General features: G+C 42.1%; 1 protein-coding gene across 1 annotated transcript in view; it reads right to left on the minus strand.

The window, feature by feature from the left end:
- Positions 1-4,496: 4,496 nt before the first annotated feature.
- psmc4 (proteasome 26S subunit, ATPase 4) overlaps positions 4,497-11,610 on the minus strand; it is a 16,676-nt gene continuing 9,562 nt past the window's right edge. Inside the window, exons 6-11 of the mRNA XM_015389985.1 lie at positions 10,167-10,260; positions 9,191-9,358; positions 9,032-9,108; positions 7,291-7,459; positions 4,907-4,962; positions 4,497-4,830 (exon numbers count right to left, since the gene is read on the minus strand). Coding sequence (XP_015245471.1) covers positions 4,717-4,830; positions 4,907-4,962; positions 7,291-7,459; positions 9,032-9,108; positions 9,191-9,358; positions 10,167-10,260 — 678 coding nt within the window. The 3' untranslated portion in view covers positions 4,497-4,716. The remainder of the gene's footprint in view (positions 4,831-4,906; positions 4,963-7,290; positions 7,460-9,031; positions 9,109-9,190; positions 9,359-10,166; positions 10,261-11,610) is intronic.

Consider the following 11,610-nt stretch of genomic DNA (forward strand, 5'->3'; position numbering starts at 1 on the left):
CGTCATCTGCTGGGCGGAGCTCCAAGCTTTCTTTCTGAATCGGGCTGTTGTCTGATCACTTAATTCTTGTTATTTTACTTCTTTATTTTAAAAATTAAAAAATAAAAAATCTCTAGCCTGACCCTAATACTCATACTATGGACGCCTGTTTCCGCCACATGAAAGTAAAAAGTGCCAACAGAAAGTCATTATTATATTTGACTTTCAAATTTTGTACGAAGTGAGACATGACCAAAGCGCTTTACACTATATTCAGCCGTTCACGCACTGACCCTGAAATCCCACATCCTCCCTGCTAACCGCCCTGTGCTAAGCAGAGCCTAGACCAGCGGGAACCAATTAAAAATCAGGTTTGGAGATATTTTCAATTATAATCTGTTACTTTAAACAGAATTTAACACTGAAATAAAATGAGGTTTTTACTCATCCATGTTATACATAGAATTTTTAAATAAGAAAATAAAATAAATAAAAAATTTTTCCATTTTAAAATCTAAAGTTTTTTTTTTAAAGTAGAGAACAACAATCGTTCAGTTTGTTTTATAGACAATTTCCTGATTCCCATATTTTCTCAAACACCTGAACTGATGGTTTGTTATTTTCTTTCTTTTTTCTGTCTTAATGTTGGCAGTTGGCTTTAGGCTGCCGTGATGTCAGAGGTCAGAAACCAGTGAGGAAGACCTGCTTTGGTTACTGGATGTTATGGTTTAAAAGCTGCAGAAGTTCTAGAAACTAAATCCAGATTAAAAGTCAACATTTCACACAGATGATCGTCTTTGAGTCCGAATCAGCAGTAAGTAACTATTTTTCTATTCTTCATCCGTTACCATGTTGGTGAAGCTTTGGGTCAGAAATGACCCCCGACCTCCTACATTTAGAGGCCTAAAGAACAAACCTTCATGCGGAAACTTCTGGTACAGAAACGGTAAATGAGTAGAAATTCATCCAGAATTGTAGAACAATGTTCCTTTAGTAGGGTAGAGCGGTATAGCTTCAGGCCTTTAAATCTTGTACATTTATACTTTAAACAGTTTCAAAAACTTTTACTGGACTAAAATTCTGAAGTTGATGTTTTTAATCAGTAGAATTTATTCTTGTTCTGTAGTAATAAACATTTATACTTTTAGCACCTCATTCTACCAGCGTGCTTAGTGTGAGGCATTACTGAGGAGTCTATATTTACCCTTCCCTTTAGAAACCGTGCAGAGATCGGTCCGACCACGATAACCAAGGTAACTTCAGTGTAAACGGTACGCAGAACTGAACCGAACCGCGCCAGACCCAACCCAACCACGCTAACATGGTTCATCAGTAGGTCTCGGAGTGGTTCAGTTCTGGCTCGGTTCTCAGATAACAAAGACTGCATGATCAGACCGCCTCATCTCCTTACAGTCAGCCTCCCTAATCAGGAAATTTCAGACATTCCTAAAATCCTAGCTTCCCTAACGCGCCGCACGATTTCCAGTGATGATTCTGCTTAGCAGGGTGATGAACCTCAACGTCTGTCCTTGTTTCCTGCATCTGGAAGCCCTGATTAGACCATTGTTTATCGTATCCACTTTCCAAAAGCCGACTCTGTCCAGTAAATTCACCAAAGGCTGCTTTCTTCTCCTGACTCTCTGCAAACTGCCTGAATGTTTCGGGCGCCGCCATGTTGGTTTGCTTGTTTCCCTCTAGAGAGCAGTAGTACCGTAGATCGCCATTGCTAGTGTTGGGTGTAACAGGTTGTAAGGTAGTGGAAATAGGGCCAATGCGTCGATGCAGTTGGTTTTCCTTAGATAGAAAACTTTGAACCAATCTGACTGGATGATCTGGTTAAACTGTTTCTATAAAGTGACCTGAGGTGACATGATGTGAATTGGACCTATAGAAATAAACTGAATAGAATTTTTTCCGCTGCAGGTTTGTTGGAGAAATGCGTTGTTACCGGTTACTCCCCCGCCGGGTCTCTGCAGCTCAGACCCAGATGGACAGACTGGTGTCCACCCTGTGGGACAGGATCTTCCCCGGCCAGCTCTTTGGGCCGGACCACAGGCTGGACCAGGTCTTTTCCAGGACGCTCCATCAGTCAGAGCTTTTGACCCAGAACATCTGTCCGTACTACTTTGACCAGGTCGCCTGGAGCCTTCCTGCTGCGTCGCTCCGGTTGGTTCTGTTGAAAGACGTTCTGATGATTAGACGTTTGTCTTCGTCCTAAACTCAACCTCCCCTCATGGCTTTAAGGCAGGACAACCTGCAGCTGCACCACTTTGAGTCCTGGGCGGACCTGGAGAAGGAGCGGCATCGCAGGAGACTGACCAACCCTGGATCCAGACCAGACAGCGGGATCTACCTGAGCCGACTCTGTTATCTGCAGGACCTTCAGTATGAGGGGAGCATGACCACGGAAACGTTCATCCGCCTGATGTACGGCTACAGCGGCTGAACCGCCGCCTCCAGATTCAATAAAACCTGTTTGCTTTTGGACAATCAGAGTGAAATCATTAAGCTCATCATAACGGAGGAGAACTGGGTGAAGACCAGAGTCTCCATGAGGGCTTGGAGAAGGTCAACCATTCCCTCCCAGACGGCCTGAATCGGCGTCCCTCAGCCTGCCTTGCAGAGATGCAGCACAGCGTCCCTCCAGGAGTAGGAGGGAGTCTACAGACCACCAGAGTTCTGCTGAGGATCGTCTCCTGGAGGACAACATCTGGAGGTCTTCAAGCAGTGGACATCTCAGCATTCAGTCCAACATCAGAGCAGAGACTGAAAACCCTGAGAGCTCCACCTCAGCCTGTACAGGCTAAAGGTCAAAGGTCAGGACCAGTGTGTGAAATACCTTCGTAGACTGGTCAGCTTCATGACAGCCTGGAGGAGGTTTTCTGTGAGCGGGCAACAGCCTGAACAGACAGTCAGTCTATGAAAACACACACAAAGACTGTCTGTCTGTCTGTCTCTCTCTTTCACACACACATGTCCTGCTTTAATCCAGTAAATGACGAATGAAACTGGGTTGAATTTGTCCAGAGGACGTCTGTTGAGGTCCACAAACAGGAGTGAAGACCTGCTGTCTTCAAGCAATCTGTTCCGCGTCTGGTTGCCCGTATTATTTATTATTTTTTGTATTATTTCTTATTTTTATTTTTATTCTTAATGCACCTTTTTGCATCGTCTTTAATCACTATGCCAATATGTGACCAGTGAATTTCTCCACTATGAGATCAATAAAGCTCATCTAATCTAATCTAACTGCACGAAAGCTAATTAGCATACGCCAGCAGGATTAGCTGGCTCCACTTGGCAAAAAACAGAACATATTTTTGAATAAAGGTTTTGAATTTCAAATACTGGAGACGTTGAGCTTAAAAACATTTTGGTGACAAATAAAATTAATTTTTTTGACACAATTTAAGACCCCCTTTAAATTTTGCTTTTAAGGCTTCCAGGGGGTCTTATGGTTTAATCAGGGGGGAGTTGAGTACCCCCGGACCCCCCCATATTTCGCACTCTGGTCAGGACCCTGAACTAGCTAAGTAGGACTGAAGGAGAACATCTGTCTAGAAACAAGATGGCAGCAGGAGAACCAGGAGATGATTGATGATGGACAGAGCAAAACACGGGCGATCAGCAGAAACGCCTTGAGGACCTGTTAGGCACGGCAGTGGAGGGATGGTGATGTGGGCCTGTTTGGTGTGTGCAGTAAATCCAAGGATTCTTCCCTTCACTTTCTTTAATCAACCCATGAAAACGCTGCTAACAATTGATCTGATTAATTCATCCGTCCGGGTTTTCATCAACGTTCCGAAGTATCGCATTTTTTAGCAGAGTAAAACTCTAAGGCAGGGGGCGTCAAACTGGTTCCAGAAAGAGCCGTGCAGCTGTGTGCTATTGCTTTCCAACCAAGCAATACCACACCAGACTCCAGTCAATCATCATGTTGATGCTGAACTCACTAATGAGATGACTGGAGTCTGGTTGCTATTGCTTGATTGGAAAGCAATCGCACACAGCTACACGGCTCTTTCTGGAACCAGTTTGAAACCCCTGCTGTAAGAAGGAAGCGTGCTCTAATAGGTTCTCAGGAAACGACCGTCTGCATGACTGATCAACCACTTCCTCTAAAGCAACAAAATTCACTCCATACTGAAGACATTTCTCATACAACCTGCTGTTTTTATCAAATTTAAAATAAACTGCAGCTCATGTTCAGAAAGGAAATCTTTATTCTATTGAAGACAAGGGGGCCGAACTAAAACGAGAGTAAATAAAAACAGGAAGTGAGAGGAGCCGTTTCTAAGGAACCATTAGCACTCAGATGTTAAATCATTTATTATTCTGCTCTGGTCTCAGTTTCCAAACATGGCGTGACTCGACCTCTGCTTCCGGCCCGTTCTGGTTGCTACTGGAAACCAGTCTGATTTTCATTTTCTATGTTTGGTATTTAAAATCTAATGATAACTGGGCGGAAACGCGGCCTGATTGGAGCCACAGATCAGGAAAAAAAATCACATCAAATCCTTTCTTTGGAAAACGTCTTTATTTCTTATTTTATTAACACCTTGTTTAATGAGCACACAGAAACAAACTATAGCTACAGTCAGGGTCTGATGCTGAAGGAAGCAGCAGAAGTCATGGCTGCGTGTCTGTGGGCGGAGTCAGGCCTGACCAGGTTATAAATCCACTCAGACGAACGGACAGAGATCAGCGTCCGTCAGACGCCTTTCAGCGCGACGCTCTCTACTTGTAGAACTCGTGCTCCTGCTCGTCCTTCTTGATGACCGTCTTATACGCTTTCTCAAAGTCTTTGGCGAGGACGATGTACCTGTTCTCGCGTACAGCCAGCATGCCGGCCTGAGGAGAGGAGAAACGGATGAACCAGAACCGTCTGAAGGGTTAAAAGCATCAAACGCGCTAAGCGTCGGCTCACCTCCTGGCAGATGGAGTTGATGTCGGCTCCAGAGATCTTATCGGGTCGGGCGACGTCTGCGCAGCAGTTAAAGACAAAACCAAGAAAACATTTACCCCCCCGAAACAGGAAACCCCCGACTGGGAATCCCCAGCAGCAGCTGCCTCAGGCCCGCTCGCCTCTCCAGGGTTTTCCCCTCCTGTTGGTGGCGGCTGGAAGTAGATGTTAGCGTTTTTCAGGTCTGTGCTACAAACTGCAGGCAGCAGGATAATAAAAGCCAACATATTCTGCCGGCAGGTTTCTACATTTGAAGTTAATTTAGGCGTTAATAAACTGTTTCAGAGGAGTGATCATAGCGCTCTGCATCAGCAGTGCTGCGTCTGACTCCCTGCCAGCTCCCAGATCAGCTTCTCTCATTGGTCGATGTCCAGCAGCTGCTGCTGGTGAAATATTGAACATTTGAGCAAAGTTTCTGGGGGAAATTAGGGCGTACCAAAGCCGTACATTCCGGAAACAGGAGGTAAAATGTCCACCTTTCACTACTGATCCGTCCAAATAGATAAACATCCAGGTCGCCATAAATAATGTAATCCTGATTCTAAAACTACTTATTTCCATCCTTAACTTTCTAAAGAATGCTAATAAACATCTTTAAAAATGATTTTATTACTTTTCTGAGACAATTTTAATGCTTTTGCATTTTCTCCGTTAACCAGCTTCTGTGACATCATCATGGGACACGACCAGAGCAGTAAATCTGATTAAATCATGTTTATCTGCATTTTAGATTACGCACTATATATCGTAATGTTAACATGAAAGGAAAACATTAAACTCAAAAAACCTAGATTAATGCTTAAGTCCAAAGGTGATAAAGTTAGCTCCTGGACGTAGCGTAGCATCCCATTTCCTGTACGGATCAGGAACAGAGGATAAAATAAAGGATTTTAATGCATAAATTTTCTAAGGAAATACATTAATAACCTTTAACTAGTGTTGCATTGATACCAGTATGGGGCGGGGCCCGGACAAAACCATGATGGCGATTATTTTACAAAAAATGGCATCGGCGCAACACTACCTTTAACACATTATAATTTAGTACGGCAACTATTTCTAGGGAGGGAAAAATGGAATTTAGGTGTTTTTAACTAAATAAAATCTGGATTCGTAAATGAGCTGATGGCGCAGGAAGGACCGGGTAGTGACGGCCCGTACGCATGGCGAGCTAAAAGCCTGGCTGTGGAGGCGCTGCAGAGACGATGGAGGAACAGAGAAACGATTCCTGCTTCTCGTTAACCGGATTCTGACGCTTCGCGCGTCTGACTCCCCGTCCTCCATTCCCATCGTTCCTCATCTACCTTCCCTGGTTCTGATTTTAGCTTTGCAGAAAACTCTGAACTGGAAGGTTAATTATTGTTAAATTTAAACTTCCTCACAGCGTCCAGATAAAAAGTTAGAAAAGAAAAAATGGTCGATTATTTTAATGTTTGATATGGATCACCAGAATAAAATCCTATTTATGACGTAGTAACAATTTTATGACCTATAAAAGACACTGTAACAGTAGTGGTGGTTTTAGTTCATGTTTTCACCACTAGAGGTAGCTGTGGTGCCTTTGATGCCATAAAGAAGTTCAGCTTTTATTTTTAACTGCAATGAGATTAAAGAAAGACAGATTTATTTAAGTCAGAAGCGCCTGGGCTTCCTGCGGAGGATGAAGAGGACCAGCAGGTTCTGCAGCAGCTTCTTCCCCACCGCCATCACACTGATGAACTGATGAATAAATAGGTTTTATTTATAAAAAAAAATAATTAATGTTAGAACTGTAAATATAGTCATAGGTTTGTATTACTGTTTTTTATGTATTTCTTGCCGTTTTCAAGGCGGCACTTTAAAACAGATCTACACCATTTCATTTTTTATACGGAGTTTACACGAGTGTATACAAAATGACAAATCAAATCAATCTAAGTTTAAGAATCTAAGTTTACAGTGACGTCACTTTGCGTTTTTCGTCCATCTAGGCAATAAGTGATGCAAACGGATTCAGCAAGAGCAATTTAGAAGAAAGAAAAGAGTTTTTAAGCTGACAGGTTTGTCATCTAGCAGAACAAAGTGCTATCTTTATTATTTTTAGCTTTTTAATTGTATATTTTGTACAAATACAGCAAGTAAACTAATTTTGTGTTTATGCTCTATATGTTTCAGTTCTACGGCGTACATGTGGCGTAAAGCAAGATAGAAGAGCACAGTAAACATCAGTTAGAGGAACTCTGGAGTCGTTGCTGTGTGGATAAACCGGCATAAACACGTTTAAACCAATTACAGCCTTAGTTCTAAACTGAAGAATTAAAAGATTTTAAGAGTTTTTCAGGATTTCCAGAAACCCTGAGAAAGGATACAGTCCTCCAGGTCCACCTCCTCCGACAGGTTCATCTTACTGGTGATGGTGGAGAAGATGAGGCGTTTCTGTCTGCGGTCGGGCAGCGGGAACTCGATCTTCCTGTCCAGGCGGCCCGGGCGCAGCAGGGCGGGGTCCAGAGTGTCCGCCCTGTTGGTGGCCATGATGACCTGAGGGAGCAGATCAGGGTGATGAAGGCAGCTGATTAGAAAATTAACCCTTTATAGCGCACTCACAGAAATACTTTAAAAACATCTAAATTTCCATCTAACAGTGTTTCTGGAATCCAAGTTAGACCCATTACCTTTATAACGTTAAAAAATATATTTTGATGGTAAAAATGAATGTCAGTGTAATAATAGGAAACGCCCAAATTTATTAAGAAAAATAACTAAAGCGCTTCTAGAAGAAATAAAATGAAAAACACAGAGAGAAAGAAACATTTGCTTTTAGAACATAACTTTAGATCAGTGTTTCCCAACATTTTTTTTTTTTTTAATCGAACCATAAATTCCTCCCTGGTTCAAACATGTTGATTATTTTCCAAAGATAGAAAATATAACAGATTATAAAATTAATAAATATTTAATTGCATTAACTTGCACATTTGATAATCAGACATTTCATTATTTTCTATTAGAATAAAAAATAACACATGTTGCCTGGAAAGGGAGTAAGTTCTAAAATAAATATAACATCTAATCAAGTTACAAATCTACAAATTGGAGCTAATCTGAATAATTAAACAAATTTAAACTTGAGAAATCAGGACGAGACAATAATATTCTCTCATTTCTAATTTATCATCATCGCTCACTGCTGATAAGGAAAACAGTTTTAGCCTTTTATCCTCGACTGCAGCTGCTTTCTTCTCTCGTGACCTTTGCCCCTGACAGCAGTAGTGCATATTTTTTTTTTTGTTGGTTGATAAAATCTTGGTTTATTTTGCATTGGGGTCCTTATAGAGCAAAACTCATCCCAGACCCATTTTATTATCTTTCTTTATCTAGAAAGTAAAATATTAAATGTTTACACATAACCCCTGCAATGCATTGGCTGACCACTAGGGGAGCTAGTAGCCCTAGTTGGGAAACACTGACTTAGAGGCATTAATGCCGATACGGGCACTTATATTAGTTACTTTTTTAACTTATCAACTTTTTAACTTTTCACTTAGATTTTTATGTCTTTTTTCTTAATTAACCTTAACGTTTAGCTGTTCTTCCAGTTTAATTTCCCGTAATCTATTATTCAAGGTCTCATCTAATTGGTCAAAAGCCTAAATCAGATGTACGGCGATTGAGCAGAATCTATGCTGAACGGCCTGAATGAGCGGCCTCCATTTGTAAGGAGAATGCAAGTGGTCAGGATCAGCCTATTAAGGGTTAAATGTAGAAAAACTGAATAGAAGCAAATGATTCGGCATAAAGGGTTAAAACAAATGGTTCTGGTACCAGAAACATCAGAATCTGCAGTGATAAATATTCTGACTGCGGACGGATGTGATCCAGACCGGGTTAATGATGATGGGATCAGGCTGAGCGACCAGCCAGGTTCACCTGCGCTCTGATATTTTCAGTAAAGGGCGTAGAATGAACGCCCCAACGCATCGCTAGCTAAAAGCTTGGCGCTCCGTCTCTCCTTGCGTTGCTTTGCTCCAGCAGCGTCTTTGGAACGACTGTCTGGAGGAAACCGAGTGGTCAGTGGCTGGCAGTGCGTCCACGTGGGAACAGACCACCCACCTTGACGTTGACGTTCTGGTCAAAGCCGTCCATCTGGTTCAGCAGCTCCAGCAGGATCCGCTGCACTTCCCTGTCAGCTGCAGGGAGAAAGGTCAACCAGGTCAATTAGCCGCGCTGCGTTCAAGGTAATCGACAGAAAGCGAAGGCCCGGCCGCACACCTCCGGTCTGAGCGTCGAAGCGCTTGGTGGCGATGGCGTCAATCTCGTCGATAAAGATGATGGCAGGAGCGTTTTCCTTGGCCAGCCGGAAGACGTCCCTCACCATCCGAGGACCTTCGCCCAGATACTTCTGGACGAACTCCGAACCCACCACCCGGATGAAGGCCGCTGCACACAAACGGATCACAGCAAGTTCCAGCCGGTTCCACACTCCATTAACTGGAGAAACTCCTTTGGTTCTACGGAGTCAACTTTGTTACAACATTTTTGCAGAGAACCAGTTTTGTAAATGAAAATATGAAAAAAAAATTCTATTAAGCTTTGAAAAATTTTATGTAAAATCTTTTTCTCAGATCTGTTTTCTAAATTTTATTATTTTATGTTAAATCATTTTTATCAAAATGTTGTTTTTTTATCTTTACAGATTTAATATTTCCATTTTTTTCTCTCTTTTTTAAAATTTTGTTTTAGATTGCAATTTCCAGATTTTTTTCTCTTCACTGCTGGGGGCGGGCCTTCCTCTGCATTTCTATTGGTCAGCTGGACATTAGCAGCATTTCTATTGGTCAGCTGGACATTAGCAGCATTTCTATTGGTCAGCTGGACATTAGCAGCATTTCTATTGGTCCAGAGCGAGAGTCTGTACGGGGCGAAGGGAAGAGTGATCTGTGAAACCCAGTCTGACTAAGAATGTAATTTGGAAAACTCAAACTGAAAAAATTTTTTATTAAAATACTATTTGTGAAAAAAAAATTGATAAAAATTTAAAATAAAATTTTATCACTTGATTTCAAATTTGCTGAGAAAACACAAATCTTCTCCCCAAACCTGTTTTGACTTTAAACTTTTTTTTAAGTCTTTTGTTTTTTTTTCCATTTGCAGACATAGTTCTTTGCACCAATAATGGACCAAAGTTGACTCCGTAGCTTCCTTGTAATGAAGGTTCAGAGACGGCGGTGGGGGACGGAGGTCTCACCGGTGGTGTGGTGGGCCACCGCCTTGGCCAGCATGGTCTTCCCACAGCCTGGCGGTCCGTACATCAGGACTCCTCTGGGGGGGTCGATGCCGATCTGAGCAGAAATGAGAGAAGCTGGATGAGCTGCAGCCTCCACTGGGTCCTAATGACCTGCGCCTCAAAGACATTCCAGGACTGAAAATACAAACCGTCTTTATGGGATTTAGATCTGAAACTAAAACAGAATGAACAAAAACCAGAAGCAAACAGAAAAGTTTTTTATCTGCTCTTTCTTCATATCATGTACATTGTTATTTTGTTAGTCAGATTAGAGAGCAGAAGGCCTTCCTTCACATTGTGGACGTCACGGTGTGTACGGAGGTCATCTAATCAGGACAGCCTTCGTGTCTCTAAGAATACACAGGATATGGGAACATCTTGGAGCCGGTCTGATAGGAGAGCTGCTGTATCTGTAACCCTGAAGCATAGAAGCAAGCTGCATGGAGTTCAAGACATGGATGGCGTGTCAGTTTCTGATACGGACAGCTAAAGCATCCACATGATGCAACACATAGACTCACAAGGTATAAGAAGCAGGAGATGACCTTCATCGGGGCTCAATCTTTGCCGGACGCTTGCGGACGTGATTGTTGAGCCCACAGCTGTGAATAGCTCGAAGCATTTTCTCTGTCCTGTAACGACCTGATCTGGAATAAACTCTGTTACTTTTTACTCCTGTTTTATAGTCCTTTTTATATGTTTTACCCAGTTTGAGTTAAGAGTAGTAAATAACTTGCTCCCAGGAAAAGAACCGGTGAGGAGGCCCCGAGGCGCTACAGCCTTTCTTCCAAGGGGACAAATCCTCCTCATTTTAACACACCTATTATTATTTTTTCATGTAATCCCTTCCGGTAAAACCTGTGCTTTATAACAGCTATTTTTCTTGGAGAGCCGTAGGTGATCGGTTGTCGTCTGCTAATCGCCGTAGTTGCGTTAAAACATGATTTTCCCGTTTTGCAGTTTTCATTTTTGAAAACAAATCAGCAGGGCTCAAAATGTTTGCTTTCATCTCTGTTTGATGACCTATAAATCAGAAATAAATAAATATTTCTTTTTTTTTAATTTACACTTTATAACTGTAGAGCTACACTTGCAGTATTTAGCTACGTCATTTCAGGCTCCTAAAACCCGCTGAGTTTAAAGGAAAAGAAATATTTTGGGGCGGGGCTTATAATTTTCCATCCACTCCGTCTCCAGGAACCTGTTAGTTCCTTTTAGCTCAGCTTTGCTTTTTAATCGTCTGCTGCAGTTTTTCCTCCATCATGGCGGATAGCAGCCCTCAGGACTGAATCTGGACTCATTTACAGGTTTAATAACGTTCCACAATGTGAGATATTATTAGTAGTTTATCATCTTATTGCCATGTGGCCAAGTTGTTCAGCAGGATGAGTCTCAGATTGATAGT

The sequence above is a fragment of the Cyprinodon variegatus genome, unplaced genomic scaffold (assembly GCF_000732505.1).
Source record: "Cyprinodon variegatus isolate N-32 unplaced genomic scaffold, C_variegatus-1.0 Scaffold481, whole genome shotgun sequence".
Taxonomy (NCBI): Eukaryota; Metazoa; Chordata; class Actinopteri; order Cyprinodontiformes; family Cyprinodontidae; genus Cyprinodon; species Cyprinodon variegatus.